The sequence below is a fragment of the Megalops cyprinoides genome, chromosome 24, assembly GCF_013368585.1.
Source record: "Megalops cyprinoides isolate fMegCyp1 chromosome 24, fMegCyp1.pri, whole genome shotgun sequence".
Lineage (NCBI taxonomy): Eukaryota > Metazoa > Chordata > Actinopteri > Elopiformes > Megalopidae > Megalops > Megalops cyprinoides.
Genome location: NC_050606.1, coordinates 4,489,521 through 4,510,672, shown reverse-complemented (window position 1 = coordinate 4,510,672; position 21,152 = coordinate 4,489,521). Strand labels below are relative to the sequence as shown.

Genomic DNA, 21,152 nt, shown 5'->3' with positions numbered 1-21,152 from the left:
AATGTACAACCCAGCAACAGTGACGGCTCAGAAGTATCCTCCACATATCATGAGTTGTTTCATTTTTGTGTTTTGTATGTATTCAATCAACCAGGTCAAGCCAAGTCTTTTGTTTATGAGTCTAACAGCAATATTCCATTAAGGATTCAAACGTGCTATCTTTTGGTTTCAAATCAACTTTCTAAGGAAACATAAGAAACATATTAGACAGGCTATCTACCATCACTAATTTGTCATGTTCCTGTGACATTATAGGTATGAATGTCTGGATGTCCTTTGATGAACCATCGGAGAGCTTGAGCGTTAAGTCAGGGGGGTCCTGTCAGGATCTTCCTGTCCTCAGTCGGTGAGGGAAAAATGACTCGCCGAGGTCCGTCTGGGGGTACAGTGCACCCCTAAGCACCCCCATAGCACTGGGCCTACTCTGACAAGTTACTTGCGGCAAGCACTGCGGGTCACCTCCTCAGCCGTGGCTTTCACACCACCTGGACACAGCAGTCTGGCGTTACGTAACCCGCCCCCCACCCCCCCACCTCAGGTCCTCACGCCAGTCTCAAACTGCAGATTCATGTGAAACAGTGAGACGCTGTGCTTTGTGCCCCCCCCCCCCCCCCCCCCCCCCGGAAGGCTGTACCGAGATGCGTGGGAAACGCACCCGCGCTCCAGAGTCTAATCACTGACTGCAGAGGAGCAAGCTTCGGCAGCAGACGGGCTGAGTGACAGGGGTGCTGAGAGTTCCGTGCTCGTACGCATCCAGGTGGCAGGTGGAGGATTCTACCTGAGGCTCCCCGCGCGGCGTGTGCGTGGTGGAGCCGAACCGAGCCCCTCCCGTGGGAGCCGAGGGGAGATGCATTTTAATGAGGTCTGCGGAGGGCGGGGAAAGGAGGGATTGCTGGAGGAGAGAGGGAAGAGAGAGAGGGAGGAGAGAGGGAGGGAGAGAGGGAGGGTGAAGAGGACAGAGAGGGAACATATTTGGGGAGAATATTATATTTTGTTCAAATGCCAGCTGTGAAAATCAAACCAATATTTTCTAATCCCTCAGCAATGAAGCCCCGTAATTATCATCCTGAATCACTTAAAATGACTGATCCGTGCCTATGCGGGATCACTGATACTGAGTCACATTGCGTCACTTTGCATAAACAAACTGGAATGTTTACAGAAATCACAGTGAGCTTGTTTCACAATGCTGTTCTTGCTCATTAGCATTAATTTTTAGCATTAATCATTCGGCATTAGCATTTATTAGCTTCCCTGACCAAAATGTGATTCCGTGGGCCAGCATGTTGTTTTTGGTGTCTTAATATGTTTGTGTTTTTTCTTTATAAGCAGCTTGAAAGGATAAGAAACACAGGAGGAGTGTGGATGTGTCGCAAACCACCACATACACATTTCTGAGCACCATTTGTGTGCTCATAAATGTGTGCGTCACAAATGAGCCTTTTCTATTTCTTTGGCTACCTCAAAGGGGGAAACGGGAAACAAGCATTCACAGCAAGCATTTAAGGGCGGGTTTCAGACAGCTCACGCAACCCTGCCACAGAGAGGCAACACATCCCTTATGTGTGAAATCAGGCTTCCTTTCAAACTCTGTCCGTGCACTTTGAATAATATGACGTACTGAGACTCCAATCATTACCCAAGACCCGTAACCTATGTAATTGGAGTGTGTGTAAAATGTACAGTAATGTTTATTCACAGCAACTTCTGAAAATCTCACACTGTCTCTTTCAAATGTCCAAATAAAAACCTCCTGGATGATGTAATTCACCCTTGTTCCACAGCTTTTTTTATCTGAAATGTTCCTTGGTGATCATTTATGCAGCTTGCCCATCCTCCATTTTTCAAAAAAACAGAAAAATCATGAATGACACACTTCTGTTTTGTTTCCTTTGTGTCAATAATGTATTATAATCAAATTAAAAAACCTCTTCACTCTTTTTCCCCCCATCGCCTTTCTGCTTAGTTTATACTGTGGACTGAAAACGTGTTGGCTAAAAATAGCAATAAAGAATTAAGGATTTATATGCACAGTCTTTGAATTGGTTAGTCAGACACATTCCTCTAATTGCCTGTCTTGCTTTTCTGGATAGCTTTTAAGTATGTTTGACTGAAATCTAAGCAGTGGTAGACAGCATGAGGAATTCCAATACTTGAACTTGAAGTTAACTAGGCCGGCACTCTCCTTGCTGTTAGTAGTGAACATGCCCTCCTCGTTGGACATACAGCAGACCTCCAGGTTCAAAGTGTGCTGTTAAGCATGATTTAAGAGGAGAGATCATTTTTGAATGTGTTTGACTGTAGCACTGGATGATGCATTATACTTCTGAGTACATAAACAGATACGAGGAAATACCGTTGATCCTTTATCTACAGTACACAGCGGCAGGGGAATCTGGTCTGGCAGGATTGTTTCAGAAGGAGCGTACACGATCACACGGCAAGCGCAACTCCTCCCTTTGAGATCCTCACACCCAGCAGCTTATTTTCATTTTGCGGCGGTGAAGCGATCGGGCTGGTGGCAAAACTCCTTGGGCTGCTCGCTGCACTTTGGGAACGGAGAACCGGACGGAATGGGGCGCATCGCCAAGGAGACGGCGGGTCAGGTGATCTGCTTCATCGGCCTGATCGGGGTGTGCATCGTGTGTGGGATCCCCATGTGGCGGGTGACCTCGTACATAGGCGCCAACATCGTGACGGGCCAGATCGTGTGGGACGGGCTGTGGATGAACTGCGTGATGCAGAGCACCGGGCAGATGCAGTGCAGTATTCACCAGTCCCTGCTGCGGCTGTCTCGGGACCTGCAGGCTGCCCGGGCCCTCATCGTCAGCTCCATCGTGGTGGCCTTCCTCGGGGTCATGCTCACCTTCGTCGGGGCCAAGTGCACCAGCTGCCTGAAGCAGGACGGCTCCAAGGCCAAGGTGGTGATCCTGGGCGGGGTCATCTGCATCGTCGCCGGGGTGATATGCCTCATCCCCATCTGCTGGTCGGCCGCCACCACCATCAGCGACTTCATTAACCCCTTGCTGACCGAGACGCAGAAGAGAGAGCTGGGGGCAGCCATCTACATCGGCTGGGCCACCTCCGGTCTGCTGATCATTGGCGGAGCGGTGCTCTGCACCTCCTGTCCACCTCAGGATTATAAGTATTACCCTGCCCAGTACTCGTACCCGGGGTCCATAGTGTCCGGTCGGCCGTACATACCTGGACCGGAGTACGCACCAGGGTCGCAATACGCACCAGCGCCACAATACATGCCTGCGAAGCCAGTGTACGCACCTCCACCTGGAAGCCAGTATACACCTGCGCAGTATCTTTAACGATGTCAACATCCTAGGAGGTGAACATATCAGGAACTGTGTAAAGTTTTTTAAAAAAGGAGTCAGAACACAGACTGGCTCTCCCTCTTGACTACTGCTGGGCTCACTTCTCTTGTGATGTGATTTCTCTCTCTGACTTTAAATTGGAAGATTGTGTGCCACTACGGCCGTTCGCTTTTTGTGGCAGGAACACTGCTGTCACATTTAATTGTAGCTTCCTATCGCCACGGTAAATCAGACTAATTACATGTTTTTGCGAAACTTTTTATCTGGTGGCAGCTGCCAGAACAATTTCTTTTTTTTTCTCTCAGACACAGCAGTTCTGTGAATATAGTATTTATAAGAATTAATATTCAGTTATTCCATTATGCTGTGATTGTTTTCTAATTGATGTTTTTTTTTTTTTGAATGGATGAATTTCATATTGCTAGAGTCAATACTGAATTTCACTGAACTGGATATGTTTGAAGTATATGTGTCTTTCGGTTGAAATTAAACTGTACATTTAAAATGTTTAAAATGTTTAAATCTTACATGAATTCATGAATAAATAATTTTATTAATTATACTTCATGCATTGCCCTGGTTTATCTTAAACAATGTATGTCCCAAAATATCAACGATATTTATGCTGCTTGATCATAATTACTCATTTAAAATCTATATACGCTTTTGGTGTAGTATCCCAATATAAACAGCTCCTTTGTTATAAAATGATTTGACTTCTTCTCTTCTGAAAGCTCTCAGAGCAATAACAAAGGCCTTCCTCTGGAGAAAAGAAGGGGCTGCAGATATCTTTTGAAGTCAGGGCTTTGTACCGGAACAATGAAAGCAGACTGACCTTCAGGGCCAGTAGCAGTACCACACGAAATACAGAGAGCTGGTATCCAGACAACACAGGCAATTAAGTATTCATTCAGCTATCTTTCTCATAAACTTATCCAGCTACATGCTGTGGAACTTTATAAGATTCAGTGTCCCACTTCATTTCACGGGCAAGGCAGATCCACAGACTTTCTAACAACGCGTAACAACTGTCTACACATCAGGACTAAAATATAACATTTGCATATTATTTGAATAATATTTCACCGAAAGTAATGTGAGAGGGATATAAGCAATAAGTGAATGTATGTTATTGTATATACTTGGCTTCCCTTAGTTTCTAGCCTCTCTAGTTTCAGATTAACACGTCACGGCAGTGCTTGAATAGCGCTATGCTCACGCTCAAACTCACTGGTGTGGGAGTGTTGTTAGCCCGGTCTGACACTGCTGCTCATTTAACTTGAATGGATACACTTCTGTTCTCTTGTGCTGGAAGTTGGTAAATGCTAATAGAATGCAATGTAGTGTAAAGAAAAAACAGTCAATGTAGTCCTAAGAGTCACAGGGTGTAGTTACAGCCAGCTCTAGAGGTGACTTTTAGATTTGTGCTGCTCCATCACCGTTCCCTGTACAGACTGAGCCAGATGGGGCTTTTGGGTAGCCTCTGCCTGATTCTGTCATATCTGATGCCATGACTGGTACAAAAACAGCAGTCACTTGTTTTCATTTGCTTAGTTTCAGGTTTGATATGGCTCTCACCACAGCTTGCCTGCATTCCTCTCAACCCCTACACGCACTCAGCGAGAGAGGAATCCGGTCTGACCGGAATTTCAGCCTGAGAACCAGTTTCGGCCGAAGAAGGGAGAAAGGAGGCTAACTCCGCCTTTTGGCAGGGCCCATTATTAGCAGATTCAGAGCAGTGCGGGAGTCATTGTCAGGAAACACAGCCGAGCCCAATCGGCTCCACCAGTCCACCGCCAGCCAATGACTGCCCCCGTCTGAGAAGCAGCCAGGGAGGATGGCACGGATGGGGAGACAGATTCTGGGCTTCGCCCTGGCGGCGCTGGGCTTCGTGGGAACCATCGCCGCCTGCGCCCTCCCCATGTGGAAGGTGTCGGCCTTCATCGGCTCCAACATCGTGATGGCGCAGATCTTCTGGGAGGGGCTGTGGATGAACTGCGTGGCGCAGAGCACGGGTCAGATGCAGTGCAAGGCCTACGACTCCATCCTGGCCCTGCCGCAAGACCTTCAGGCTGCCCGCGCCCTGGTGGTGGTCTCCATCGCCGTGGCGGTGGTCGCCGCCCTGCTGGGTGTCGCCGGGGCCCACTGCACCACTTTCATCCGGGACCCGGCCTCCAAGGGCAGGGTGGGCGTGGGCAGCGGCGTGGCCTTCATCGCTGCCGGTGTGCTCTGCCTCATCCCTGTCTGCTGGTCGGCCTCCTCCATCATCACTGGCTTCTACAACCCCCTCGCCTCCAACGCCCAGAGGGGGGAGCTGGGCGCCGCCATCTACATTGGCTGGGGGGCGGGGGCCCTGCTAGTCCTCGGGGGGGGCCTGATCTGCAGCAGCTGCCCCCCTTCTTGAGAGAGAGAGGTGCATTGTGGGCCACGGAAGCCTAGAAGTCAGCCAGGAAGGCCCAAGAGTGAAACTGCTCACAACGGCTGAGGAAAAAGACATTTCAGAATGATTTTTATAGTCTTTTATAGTTTTAAGCTAAACGCTAAGCCTTACATAGCGTTTTAAGTTCATGCAAACTGCAGAATTGTCCCTTGTAGTCTGTAGGAGTGTATGCACCATGATTATGCACATAAATTTGAAATAAATGTAGATGAACTGCTTTGAAATTGGTTGTTTGACAGAAAATGTTTTGAAGTTAATCATAATATGCATTGGAAGTGAAACTTGGAATGTTGCAATATAGGCTGTTAAAATGCATAACTTTTTAATGTTTTTTAAAGACTTTTTTTAAGATTAGAAAGTTATACTACCTTGCTTAATGGTTAATGTGCAAACCATATTTCTTCAACTGAAAAATTGTGAAATCATTAGTACCACTCTTACTTTCATTTATGCATAAGGAAGGATCTTATTGTACACTGGTAAGCTAAGATGTAGCAGTGAAAACTGTTTTTTTTTTTTAATTTACCTTAATTAAACATGAAAACTGAGCTAATCGGACTGAAGGGTGTGGACGATGTAGAGGAGACCTCTGGCTCTCCATGTTCATTCTAATTGATGACTTTTGAGTTAAACTATATTAGGGTATGAACTGAGTCAGTTTACTGTAGCAGAATGCAAGGTTTTTTCTGACTAATCCTTCCTGCTTTCCCCGGTGCCATGAATGTATTGCGTAAGGTGTTGCTGGAGACAGCAACCATGTGATCCACTGAATCCAGCCTTGGCTGGTTCTTTTGTGTGGACAGGTCTCGGAAACTGGCAACTTCTGATGTGTATAGGCTCCAGCATCTTTTAAAAAATAAACACTTCGAAATGAAGCAAGACATGAGGGTTACATCTCAAAGATGACAAGAGTTCTGATAATGTAGGCCAAATTTTTCAGCCCACGGCTCAAGACTACTTGTGAAATTTCTGACTTTAAAAGCTCAACTTTCTCTGTCAACACAGTAAACAGGCTTTCACTGGTCTGAGGTAGCAACAGGATACACAAGAGAAATATCTATTTTGATCATTTTTTCACTTTAATTTTTTAATGTCACACCTTAATTGCATTGAAAAATAATACTGTATTATATATAAATATAATATATAATGCATAATATCACTGTGGTGAACCATGTTACTATATTCATGAAATAGTTGTTCTAATTGTTAAACTCATCCATGATGACTGGTTTGTAAATCCCATGCAGATTTTATAGGTCTACTTTGCCTTCAGAGCACATGTAAAGACCGCCTGCCACTCTGCCACCCCCCAAACAACCACACACACACACACACACGCACACACACACGCACACTTGAATGCACATGTGCGCACACACACACACACACACACACCTGAATGCACATGTGCACACACACACACACACACACAGGCCTGCATGCATACACATTCACGCACACACACATGCACAAACACATTCACACACATACAAACACACACACACGTACACGCACAAACACACACACACACGCGCGTACACACACAAACACACACACACACACGTACACACACGCACACCTATACACACACACACACACACACACACACACACACGCCCATCTCAGACTCCCCAATACATGTTCTGTTGGCACATTTCCCCCTCGATGCTGTAACCACATTAACCTGTTGCTGATAATCCAGCTTCCTGTGGTGGGTCCTGATCTGGATTTGGTGACGTCACCCTCGCGGCTTGAGTCAGATCATTAACTGAGTCAGCGTGATGATTTAAAAGTGAGGACTTGTGACATCTCATTTTTCTTCCCGGGTTAGAGGCGATTAATCAGATATATTTAAGTACGCAGCTTGTGGGAGGATGGGCACATCGATACTACCCAGAGAGATGCGCTCACTCTATTCCAGGGGCCGTAATGTGAACAAGTCAGCAGAAAACCGAGCCGTTTCCGATATGCGTACCCTACAAAGAGGCAGAAACCTGAGCATCAGCATCCGCCAAGACACATTTCAGGCTGTCTCTTCAATATGAGGAAATGATTCACCACTCAGAGGGCATGCAAGTCCCCAGAATACTCCACCCACACTCTACTAGAGCCACAAGTTTCCAACAGAGAGCAAAAATGGAGAACCTCACGAATCTTAGCAGCAACTTTTTTCTGTTGCGTCCAGCCACAATGATATGATTGAGGTTCAAACTCAGACGTTCAGTAGAAATATTTTATAATGACTAATCGGCTTGACTGCTCTCTACTCATTCGCAAAGTTTAATTGATGAATGTTCAATTATTGAACCTTAGGCAGTTGAAAGATGTAATGTTTTAATTGATGACTCAATTAGAGTCATCAGAAGCTGAGTTTTGTTAAAGGTATACATGTTACTATTATCTCTTTATTCTAAAGAAGAATGACAGCACAAAACACATTAAATGTTGTTATGAGGATGAGAGTCATTCATTCACTGAATCACCATCTTTATTTATTCAGTATTAATATCTAATGCCTGTTGTTCATTTCAGTATGGGTGATGGTGACTGGCATCGATGCCCTGCCACAGAGATGAAGGAGGGGTGAAGGAGAGAGTGTTTCTGCTGTGCTCAGGGGCTCCGAACACACACACACACACACACACACACACACACACACACTTATCACAAATCAGGATTCCAGCCTCTCCAATTAATGCTGTGACTTACAGCCTGTCCTACCGTTCATTGGCTTGGGCTTTGAACATCAAATGCAACAGCCGCAATAAAACCAACATGAAATACATCAACAGGCTTGCCAGCCTGTTGGAGAGTGGGCACGGGAGTGGTTTGGCATCGGTCCGAAGGAGGTTGCTGCACACTGCGGGGGGACAGCCATGGCGGGGGGGGGAATGGGGGGGGGACGCAACAGGATAATTGCCTTGGTGTTCCAGTATCTGCCCTCTGCGCGGCTCTGAATGAAAGCCCATTAGCAGAAAGCAGCTCCCGGGCCGCGTGCGATGGGCCATCAGAGTAATCAAACCAGCAAACAAGCGCTGCTGAATAATTAATATCGCCCGACATTCCACACGGGACCTGCAGGGGGAGCGATCGTCTTCCCGGCAGCTGTACGGATCGACACGGGTGTCACCTCAAATGAGCAGGGGGGCCGCTCTCCAGCTTGGGGACAGCGAATGGAGGGCGTGGGGGTGCAGGCAGGGGTGTAAACAATGCGAAAATGATGAAAGGCATACCCTGCAGAGGTAGTGACATTTTAAAACATTCTGCACCACAACGCAACGAGCCTCCCTCCGCCAGCACCCAGCACAACCTCCTATCATCAAATATTTACCCCTTTTCTCCCGGTTTTGCCTGCAGCAACTCTGTGTGAGTGCCACCCACGAGGTACAGTGTAAATAAGCACACACACACACACACACACACACACACACACAGAACACACGCACACATACACGTTTGCTTTGTAGCACGCTGAGCATTTTATGGGAACTTTTTAAAAATGCAAAATCATACAGAACATTTGGGCAAGGACCGTGAATTCTCACGCTAATAAATCTTTCAAAGAAGTCACGCTGACAACTTTCAGGCTGGTTATTTAGCTAGGCTACTTCAGCACACACTACAACAATTACCAAATAACAAATATCAACAGCAGATATCTTTACATTACATTATTGGCATTTAGGAGACGCTCTTATCCAGACAGACTTACATAGGTTACAGTTTTTCTATGTTATCTATTTATACAGCTGGATGTTCAGGGAGGCAATTTTGGGATAAGTGCCTTGCCCAAGGGTACAACAGCACTGCCCCTGTGGGGAATCACACCAGCAACTTTTCGGTTACAAGTCCTGCTCCCTACCACTATGCCATATCTAGCCTATGTCTTTGATTAAATTGTGTAAAATTAGGTCTGCACGCATATAATTACTGCCAGACTGAATGACATTCGGAGGTGGAGTCACTGGTTCCATAAATCTGAAGAAGTAGGGGGTGGGTATTTCAGCAGGGTCTCCTTGCCTCACCTCTCTCACGCACCCTGTGATGTGTCTGGTGCCTGTGGGACACCCTGCTGACGTCACGGAAATGGCAACCTACATCCGTCCTGCGTCTTGCCCTCCTGGTGCACTGTGGGATTTAGGTAGTGTGGAAAATAGCCACTGGTGGCGTCCAGGTGCATCATGGGATTGCACCTGCTATGATTCCCCGCTCCTGTGCAGGTGCAAGGGCTGCTGGGATTGAGGTGAGGCTACGGAATCTCAAGTTAGAGGGCACAGGTGGGAAGCCAAAAAATAAATGAGCAACAGCATTGAATTCATTTTTACCATGACTTTTTTAAAAAAAATATTGCACCAGCGCCTGTGAAAACACTTTGACAGGCCGATCGAGCCCTGAGTGGTCTCTCTGGCTGACGGGGACTGTGAGTTTTAATGACGGGCGCCGGGTCGAACCCACAGCCTTGGCCTGCAGGCTGTAATTGGACGCCGGTGTGCCGGGTTCTGCACGGTGTGTAAAGAAGTGCTCGGTGTAAGCATCCGTTAATGAACAGAAAACACAAACACAGGCGCGGACGGCCGGCACCCGAGGCTGCGTGTGGATGGATTTGTCTCTCTCTCATTGGAGGGCCAGGTCCCGTGTGATTGGCTGATGTGGTGGAAATTTTGTCCTTGACAAGGGCTTCCACTGCCGCCGTGTGTAGGTGGAGTGCGGTCTTTGATTTGTGATCTTCCGTAATATAATATTATAGTATTATAAATTTCCCAGTTACAGCTGCTTTAATATCTGAGATATATTTGCTCCCTTTTGGAGAAAAAGCTGCCTAGAAGGCAGATTTCCACCTGGTTTGTGTTCAAGAGTCATATTTTCTTCCAGAGAGCACCTTGCTCAGTTTACTGCGACCCTAGAAGCACTCCTGATACATTTTCTTACTCTAATCAGGGTGGCCTGGGTTTGGAACACATTTTGTGTGTATATCACATTACAGTACATTATTGTCATTTAGCAGATGGTCTTATCCAGAGCAACTTGCATAGGTTATAGTTTTCACAAGCCTGGGTGTGGAGCCTTGGGTATGAGAGCTGTTTGAGATATGGAGGACAGAGCAGGCGCGTGCCGCTCGACCATTAACCCGTGTCCGTGATGAACAAATGATTTATTGATCAAATGTCACTTCGGATCAGCATAAGGGGTCTCTTCCTTTCACATGACGAATAAGCAGGGCTTTTCCTGGCACAGCCTAATCCCACACACACAGCACAGAGAGCAGAGAGCATCGTACATCTGCTGATTTCTAAATTGGAAAGGGTCTTGTATTTGGCACAAGACTCATTTATGCCACAAATGACGAATGTCATCAATTATTTTTGACTGCCTTTTGTTTCAGGCTGTGTGTTTACCTTGAGCTATACACAATGCACATAGTTAGATTACTTGTTTTCCATGTTCTATCATGTATTGCTATGGAGACGCACATGTGATCCACTTAGCTTGACGACATATGTTACAGGAATTAATATTTTTCGCTCCACCGTCCATTTCGACACACGTGAGCTTGAAAATTGAGTGAGATGTCTTTTTTTATTTCATTAGTACAAGGGCTTTGAATCGTCAGTTGTACATATATATGGAAAAAATTATTGCAGTTCTTTCTAATTCGTGTCAGAAATAGCTACTGTCCTGTCATAACAAACATCAGGCAAAAATGAGTTCAGATCTTTCTGGTACATGCAAGATGACTGCAGAATAAATTATATCCTGTTAGATGTAAATGGCTTCACAGTCCATGAAAGGTATGTGAAGGATGGGTTTTGTAGAATGAATCGTGTGAATGTGAAATGATCACAGGAATGTAAATGCTCTCTCTGGTTGTTGTCTTAAGGGAAATCATGAACATGATAATGGGAAAGCTATTTTATTCCCCTGATTGGACAGACAGGAGCGAGAAGTTATTACTTTATGGTCAATTGTCTGTCAAAATGTATAAGCATTGTTAGCTGTTACGTACGGAAGTATTTAAGTCTGACAAGGTGCTGCGTTGATTGGCACGGTACGTTGAGTGTTTTTTTTGGGCTTTTGTGTCTTTTCATTTGACCCTCTATGACGTTTTTTTTTTTTTTTTTTAATTGTGACAAAGCTGTTAAATGCACATGCAGAGTTCAATGCTTCCCTTTATTTGAATTAAACTCAGCTGGTATTGAGTGTTGAGCCCCATGGTGTCATTCCTGTGTTGACTCTGTGAACTCTGAACTCTGTGATCACCTCCTCAGTCGTGTCACCCACCAGGGGTCCTTTCTGGAGTTCAGGCTTGAAAGTCACCATGAACCCAGCTGCGAGGTGAAACGTGGGTGAGGATACTAAACAGCAGCAGGACTGTGAACCATTGAGCGATTATAACCAGACATCGGATTCGTTGGTTTATCACAAGACGTTTTAACTCAGTTTTTAAATCAAAGAGAATCATCATGTACACTGAAGATGGACAGACCTTTTCGAATATAGAGTACCAGTCAAAAGTTTGGACATATCTGATTAAGAAGATGGGAAACACGCATCCAAAGACATTTTGATCTAAAGACTTCAATAAATGCTTAAATGCTTCAAATATGTTTCTTAGACAAATGTAAACAGTATGGTTGATGATGTATGGGAAAAAAAATTAAAAATATTTTTGGTGACTTTGAAGAATCTAAAATATTAGATAGTTTTTTGGTCACTGCATAATCCCATTTGTGTTATTTCATGGTTTTGATGGCTTTACTGTTATTCTAAAATGTGGAAATAGAAAGAGTAAAGAGAAACCTTTTTATGAGGGTTTTGATTGGTACTGTATGTATCATACTATATTCCCTCTGTGCTGTAGGCTCATGCTGAGTGCATTTTGGGGTTTCACATTTAACTCCACTTCTTCTTTATGGGGGAATATTGTGGATTCTGAGGTTCAAAAACAATGGGACTCGCATATCCCCATCAAAGTCATTGGTTGCACTCACTGCATAAACCAACACATAAAATGTTATTTTTTCTCCCACTGAGAAATATGGGGGATCTGAGGTTCCACGCTGGCAACCCTCTGTCTGTGGCTTGCCACAGGTGGGATTGGAGCAGCGCGCGCTGTCTGAGCTGAGATTCTGAAAATGGTCACTACGGCGCTTCAATTTTCACCGCAGGCATCCCATCCGTCTGTGTCAAAGGAATCCATCCAATTGCGTCAAAGGAGTCTGTCTGTCCGTGGCAATGGAAGGTCTTTGAGGGGGGAAAAAAGAAATCAGAGGAGGTGAGACGTGCTGAAGTGATTGCCGGGGCTTCATCAGAGCACAAAGATACTGAGCTGTGAAAGGCTGTACCAACGGTGAGCTGTTGAAGACTCCTGGCCTCTGCAGTAAAAAGCTGGCCTGGTCACTTAAGAGTTCCAGGGTTATATTGCTGGATTCTTTGCTCATTATGCCTGTGAGATCAGTCTTGTAATGTCACAGATTCCGCTCCTGTGAGGTGGAGATGTATTGAAACCCACACCATGACTTTAGATCCTTTTTTCCGCTACTGACATATTATTAATATTACAGGGACGATGGAATTAATTTCTATTTGTCAGTCCTAAATTACTCAATGTCCCCACGAAAATAAACTCCACAGCCGAAAGGGCTGATATCTGTAAGGTTTCAATGCTAACAGTTTACACCTTTGTCCTACCTCTGTTTGAATTGTGTTTCTGTTTGAATACTTTTTATGTTACATAATTCGAAAATATAATTTGAATGTGTAAACCAGTAAGTGCTAATTAAAAATCTGAATTAGAATTCCTTTATGTGACAATGAATCCAAGGAAAAAGATGTTTACTGTGAGTGAAATGGCCTTGCCTGTCGGTCCTTCTATTGTGTGGTGTTTCCAAGGCAATAGTGTTATTGCCATCTTCTGTAAGAAATGGCCTTACATTAAAACAATGGGACTCACATAGCCACATCAGTTATTGGATGCCATAATAATACCACAAAACAGCATTTAAAATGTACAATCATCAGTCTACATTCCCTCTGATGTGACTGTCCAAAATCAGTTTAGTAATAATGAAAACCACAAACATTCTTACAAAGGAAAACAATGTTACTGGCAATAAAAGGCTTGGCCACAAAACTGCAGAGATAATTGGATGTCTTGGATTTTTTGGTTCTAGAAGACAATATCTTTTAATGGAAAGTCTGGAGTTTGGCAGAAAGAAATTTTATTAAGAAATGTTGTTCCTGCTGGTGGAATGGGAAGAACATACGATGTGATTGCTGATTTAAGCTTTAGCTCACTGCTTATGCCTGGTAGCTCAGTAACGTCTGATCTTGAGTGCACCCTAGTGGTGGATCTTTGAAGCACACATGTCAGAGAATAAGCACATTAGTGGAGCCCAATGAGCTGTAGTTATGGTCCGGCTTTATATAAATGGAACGCAATACAATTACATTGTAATTGCATTATAAATCAATATGGAACATCTATATAAGAACAGTTAGATAACTTTTGAAGAGAAGTTTTCATTTTATTTAGTCTCATTTAATGCCCATTTCAATGTCAAGTAAAAATCCTCAGAAATGATTATGCCTATTCACTACTTCCATTGTGTTCATAAATATAGTCTCCTTGTTTGGTTGTGAGGCTGTATTATGATGCTGAATAAACATACATTTTTTCCCCCAACAGACATATTGTGACTAATTGTAATTGTATTCATGAAATCAAATAGTATCCGATGCTGGATCAAAGATGGGAATTTTTACCTAGAAAAAACACAATAATATCTGTCTGATTTTAGTCATTTTAGCAAGGACATTTCCATGGCATGATTGGTGAATAATACAATAATACATACACGCTGAATAGACATCAGTACGTGACCTATTTTTAAAATTTGATTACATGTGTGATGGAATAATGGAAAAAACATATTTTTATGCTATAACATGGAATAGTGGGAGTATTCTGTCACACATGATTCAATGACTTTTTTGAGGGGGTGAAGGGATGTTAGAACAGAAAATGGGCTGGTAATAGGATTATTATGAAGATGTTTTTTCGAGTCCCTGAAAATAATACATATAGACATGATACTAGCAAGATCACTCCTGTTAGCACTGCAGAAAGGGCTGTTTTATTAACAACCCTGGCCCCCCTCATAATTTGCAGTTGTATGAAAAAGAGAGGCACTATGCAGCTAAGGACACATTTATTAAGGTCTGCCAGGAAAAAAGGATTGCGCTGTCTGTGGGCTCAGCTGTTAATGTATTGAGTTCAGTCAGACCCCCAAAAGGCATGCTGGGATTTTAGAGGATTTGTATATATCGTCTTGGAACACAGTCCGTGTTTATCAGCAATTGTTTTAGCGACCGCTGAGGGTTATGTACATGCAGGCCTGGCTCTGGTGACCTCATGGTCATGGCTGGGAACGTACATCATTTATGATCTCCTCTGGTCATGCACATTGTCATAGATTGTTTGATCAGTTTGTACCCTCACTAAATGCTGTCGCTGCTGAGGGCCGCAGCCGTGTGTAGGAGGAGGAGTGTTACCCCTCCATGTAACAGATTGCAGGTATTACACCTTGTGTTGCATGTAGGATTTACCTAACTTTCGCTTCCCTCAATAACGACCCACATTATATGCTGACTGTATCCCCCTCCCTCCAATCGAAATATGACCCGCTTCCTGTTTCTTGTCTGTCCTGAGACTCCAGAGCTAGAGCTAATTTTTCCCCACTGAAGAGTGCTGTTCTCACATCTCTCTGTCTCAGTTCTCTTGCTGCTGATGCACAGGTATCGCCTGTATATCTCTCTCTCTCTCTCTCTACTCTGTTGTTGATGGTATCGCCTGTGCGAGTTTGATTCTTGCCCATCAAAGTGGTGCCCTGGATGCAGCACGGAACGTCTTCCATAAATATCACCGCATGGGCGTGTCCCTCCCACACACTGCCTATAGCAATGCATTATGGGAAGCTCTTCCTCTGCCTCTAGATCACGCACACTCGCCACGGTTTTAATATGGATCGGCTTCTCAGAGAAGCATCTAACCAATTCCGTGTAGGAGGGAGAGCTATCAAATTTAGATTCAAATGAGCTTCACTGGCTCGACTAAAACAGTATATTATATTGCCAAAGCATCGTGAAAACAATGCAATTAACAGTAGAAAAAAAAGCAAATAATAACGCCAATTGAGTAACAATGGTAAGATTAAACATCATCTAAATTAAATTAGTAATGACAGTAATATCAACATTGCTTGTAAGAACAAGGTGATGCTTGTGTTTTTTTTAATCATCTGTTTTTCATTCATTGTCCCTCCACTATGACACTCTGTCTCTCTGTGCCGGACTGGGGGCTGAGGCGGGGGGGATAGTTGCTTCCCTATGCAGGAATGAACCGTGATTGTTGCATCATCTGCCGTTTACACTGTAGTGACCAAAATATCCTAAATCTGACTGGCAGCTTCAAATATACATATGGCATTCCTTCTAAATTGAGTCTGGTACTGATGAGGTTAGGGACACAGTAAGTCCTTCTGCTGTCATAATGGTATTGAATCTGTAAAATCCGCAGTTTTTATAGTGAGGGAGAATATTGCTGGAAGAAACATGTTTGCATAACGTTTGTCACAGCCTGTCTCCCACGAGCATGTATCACTGAGTATCAGAGAACAGGCCTGTCAGTAAACAGGGCTGCCAGCCAGTTCGGTCCTCGCTTGAATAAGCACTCATACATGCAGGTAACTGTCACGTCAAACGCGAGAGACTCCTGAATCTCCTCCCTGAAACCTGTGATGAATTACACCCAGTCCTGCACCAGGCTGATGGTACAGAAATGGCTCTTTGTGAAATTAATAAAGCAGGATATTTATGTCCTCCGAATGAGGCTGTTTCTACGCTGGTCATTTTGGACGTAAGTGCAGCATTTCAGACCACTGATGACTACATTTGATCAATAAAGTCAGCTAAAATGTCTTCTTGACTTAGTGAGGGGATGCACTACTCTGGTTAAGATTGTACCTGTTCCAGCATATATTAGTAGAGAATTGCCTTTTACAGCACATATACTTTAGCTATGTATGTTAATGCTTCATTATGCTGTACATTATGTTCATTTGAATCAGAATTTCTTCTCCATATTTTGCAGGATGGTTCAGTAAAAATGATTTCCTGAAGTAGTAAATACCATGAACAATTTTCCTTTTTAACAAAAAGGACATTTTATTCCCCAAAGAAAAAAAAAATCTCTTTTGAATCAGGTGTTATTAGTGAATCGAGTATCCTCCTCGGTGAATGGAACAGGCCAGACGTTTCCACTGAAAGGCTGATTTTGAAGAGGGTGGAGGGTGTGAGCTTTACCATCCCAGCATGACTTCATTTGTAAAACTGTGGAACAGCAGCCCACCGCTGATGCAACTGCACAGAGACCTCGGGAGTGTCTGTTCAACTGACGCAGCGCACTACGCACTGACGAAACACACAGCACTCACGCTCCGCACAGAGGTACACCTCCGCCATACACAAAGTTGTCACTCGAGTATTCTTACCTTCCTCCAGGTCCACGCTTCAGACATTCTCAGGGAAACCGGCCTTGAAAAAAATTACACCCCCTACAGCCATAACGTGACTTTTGAGTTCAGTGAACATGAACATGACTCATTTCAGGTAACGTATGCAGTTCTGACGTGTTTTAGTGATATGTGCTGTGATGCACAATACAATCATTGTCAGTCCCAAAACACCCCCCCACACACACACACACATACACACACACAGACACTCACAATCTCATGTCTTCAGGCACAAGTGACAGGTGAGTCATTCTGGCAATTTAGATCAAAGTGCAGGGAGACCTTCAGACAGTGGATCAAAGGCGGTACTGTGTGTATGAGTGAGTGTGTCCACTTGTTTGAACATGCTGTGTGCATGTCTCTGTGTATGTGGGAATATGTAATGAGGAGAGATATTGTGATATGAAAGGCCAAGTTACAGAAAGAGCCCTTTCATAGAATGGATAAAATTTCAAACTAACTGCTTTCATGCAGGTAATTTAGGTGTGTGTGTGTGTGTGTGTGTGTGTGTGTGTGTGTGTGTGTGTGTGTGTGTCTGTGTGTGTGTCTGTCTGTGTGTTTATGCCCGTGTGTTTATGCCCATGTGTGGAAAAAGAAAACTAATACAAAAGTCAATACAATTTTCCTGGCCATATATTATGATATAGTTACAATTATAATTGTTTTGCAAGTTACAACAATGAATGCAGGGAACATTGCTGTGTTTGTGTAAAAGGGAAGTGTAAGAACTGACAACTGTAGAAGGATTTATTTCTTTTCAGGGGAAAAATTCTTACAGGAAAACCCTGACATTCCAAAAGCAGACTGCTCTTTTGAATGCTGCCATGTAACAGTGTGAGATGTTATTCAAGAGTCCTGGCAACGGGACCGCCCGCCTTTGAAGGTCCCCCGCTTGCTTAGAAATGCATGGAGAGATAAGCCGTCGAGGAATCACCGCACTGACACACTGGCGGCCGCGAATTCCGCTGGCGTCGCTGCAACGCACATAGCGCACCTTAGTTACTCAGAGAACCGCGGGAGTTTCTCTGGTAAACATTTCTACGCACGCAACTGGAGAAGAACCGTTCAGAGGAGGAGAAAAAAAAAGCACCACTCGTCTGCCAACATCGCGTTTAGAGTCCACTTTTCCAGGGCTGTGACCTCAGTGTCAAGTGTTCTCGGTATTTGATTTTCTGTGCAAGCAAATTATCACATGTACCACACCACAGTGTTTCTTTATTTTTTTCTTTTCATTTCTTTACACTGTACCCATAAAAGGGAACAGAGCAACATGTCGTGTTTTACTACAGCCATTACAAACTCAGAAAGATGGCCCAGACGCTGAACCTCAAATATGTATTTAAAGACGCAGAAATGGGCAGCTGAGTGGATTTTACAAAACTGCCAAGTCGTTGCTGAGAGACCTAATGCATTTCTCAGCCTGTCTCGGTGGTGTTAGTTTAGTGCCAAAAGTCGACTGAGCATAAATGATGTTTGAGCACGTATGATCCAATCAGAAGTGCATGAAACTCTGTGGGCACGCTCAAATTTTCTCTGTCCTTGTTTTTTTTTTTTTTTTTGGTCTCACACAAAACTGTCTGTCCACTCAAATTCTTTCACCTCTTGGTTACTTTTTTGTTATGCTTGCACCCAAAGCTGTGTGTTCCCACACCAAATGGTCTTCTCATTCAAACTCTTTTATACACTCACATAGCAACCATGACGGCAACTTGGACTCTGAGACGGATTGTTGAATTGACTTTGGCCTGCCTGTTCTATCAATCAAATAAATCATGACTGATTTTCTTCAATATTGCTCACTTGGTAATTTTTAATGGAGCAAGCTGTTACGATGTATTCATTTTCTGTATTGAAGCTGGAACCGGATTGAGGATCCATCATTTTAGACATCTGGTACTCTGGAACTCTCATTGAGTACTCATAGGATTGTATGGGAGGTTTGGAAGTTTCTTTTAAATTTGTTAGCAACATTTAAAAAACTACCTGGTGTTATTCTGTGTAGACATCAGGATATACAGAGACAACTGGGGGTGCACTGAGGTCCATCTGGGGGTGCAATGCACCCCTAAGCACCCCCATAGCGCCAGGCCTGGGAGCAGGGCCCCAGCAGGGAATCAAACCAGCAACCTTTTGGTTACAAGCCCTGCTCCTTACCATTATGCTACACTGCAGCCCTGGACAGCTCTGGTACTGACTTTACCTACAAAAGTGATGAAATCCCACATTAAAGACCAGAAGGCTCACCATTAAAGGGCCCCCGCACAACTCTCCTGATTTCATCATGAAAAGCCTGTGAACCAACTTCTAGCATATGTTACGCCCTGTCCTGAGTTTTAATGTCAACTTCATTAAAGATATGAAACACATCTTGTGGGTTTATTACAGGCAGAGAAACAGTTTCTCTGTCATCTATCAGAGGGTTTCATCCTGGCAAAACTCTGACAGTCCCGCGATTACAGACCAATTACTCCACTGGTTTGTTCTGTCTTCCACCCCCGAAGACCAGGCAGTGATTGACGGCCATTACTGTACATCTGAGTCCTGTTATGTACAAAGCTAGGGCCATACGGAGAAACTAATACGAGGAAATCCAGACAACCATGTGAAGAAATAGTCACATCATTAGACTCAGCAATCATTCATTCTCTTCAGAGCCCAGACAGTCCTTTCCCCAAAATAATTAAAATAACTTTATATTATGATCCCTTGGCAAGGATATTGTTTCCACCAGCAGTGTTTAAACTGTGGGCGACACTCCCCTGGGGTGTGTGGGGGAATTGCAGGAAGGTTGTGGTGAAAAAATAATTTTGTGTGTGGGTCTGCAATAATTTGTTGCAAAATTATGTCAAAGAGTAAAAACACTTTAGAATCACATAAGTCTCAAAACATTAAAACTTTTGGCACATCATCTGCCCTTGCATATTTCAACTTTAAATTATTTGAGCTAATTTAACTTAAATTATTTCTTATTATCTGCTTTCTGGATCAGATGTGGCTAAACATCTATCACAAGCAACATGTTATCTCTGGTGTCTATGCAATACTTTGAGCTGTTGTGTCTTCAGTGTAGAAAGGTTTTTTAAAGATGTTTAAGGGCACTAGAGATAGTTCAAACAAAACAATGAAGGGTATTTATTATTATATTCAAACACATCATTACACTTCAATGTCATGACACCATTTCCTGTTTCTCAGGAGGACAGCGCAAGACCTTCTCTTAACACGTGGTCCCTAAGCCCTTAGAGCATGAGCAATATCTTTACTGTAACCAAAGACGTTTAAGGCTGTACTGTTTTTTTTTTATCTAACTGGACATACCCATTTGCAATGCAACTGCATCAATACATGAACTGGTGAAAGTTCACACTGGACCTACCTAGCTAAATCTGACTGGCAATGGAAATGTTTCCAATTAAATTTTAACTGCAATTAAATTTTAAACTTTAACTGCCACCGATCGAAGTGGGAAGTATGCAGCTTGCGGTCCGCACCAATCGCCCGAAGCAGGACGAGGTCTGAAAGGGAACAACTATGCCATACATTAACATCACATTTACATTTATTCACTTGGCAGAGGCTTTTATCCAAAGCGACTTACAAGTGAGGCAGATCACAACACAAGCAAAAAATAATACAGTACAGACCTACAGTACGCGCTGCAAAATATATCATACACTGCAAAGCCCTCTCAGCTCAGACTATGGGTCAAGAACTCACACAGACTGTGGTTAAAACTGTCAACCGCATTAAGACACTACCCACAAAATAACACCAGTGTGCCAGCGCTCATGACATGGGGACAGAGAGCAG

General features: G+C 43.8%; 2 protein-coding genes across 2 annotated transcripts; both read left to right on the top strand.

The window, feature by feature from the left end:
• Window positions 1-2,427: 2,427 nt before the first annotated feature.
• Window positions 2,428-3,634, top strand: LOC118771267 (claudin-like protein ZF-A89). The gene has a single exon (XM_036519213.1). The coding sequence runs from the start codon at window positions 2,574-2,576 to the stop codon at window positions 3,318-3,320; it is 747 nt and encodes a 248-aa protein (XP_036375106.1). The 5' UTR covers window positions 2,428-2,573; the 3' UTR covers window positions 3,321-3,634.
• A 1,438-nt stretch (window positions 3,635-5,072) lies between these two features.
• On the top strand, window positions 5,073-5,988 carry LOC118771167 (claudin-like protein ZF-A89). Its single transcript, XM_036519070.1, has one exon. It carries the CDS (start codon window positions 5,164-5,166, stop codon window positions 5,728-5,730), a length of 567 nt encoding a protein of 188 aa, XP_036374963.1. The 5' UTR covers window positions 5,073-5,163; the 3' UTR covers window positions 5,731-5,988.
• Window positions 5,989-21,152: the final 15,164 nt, after the last annotated feature.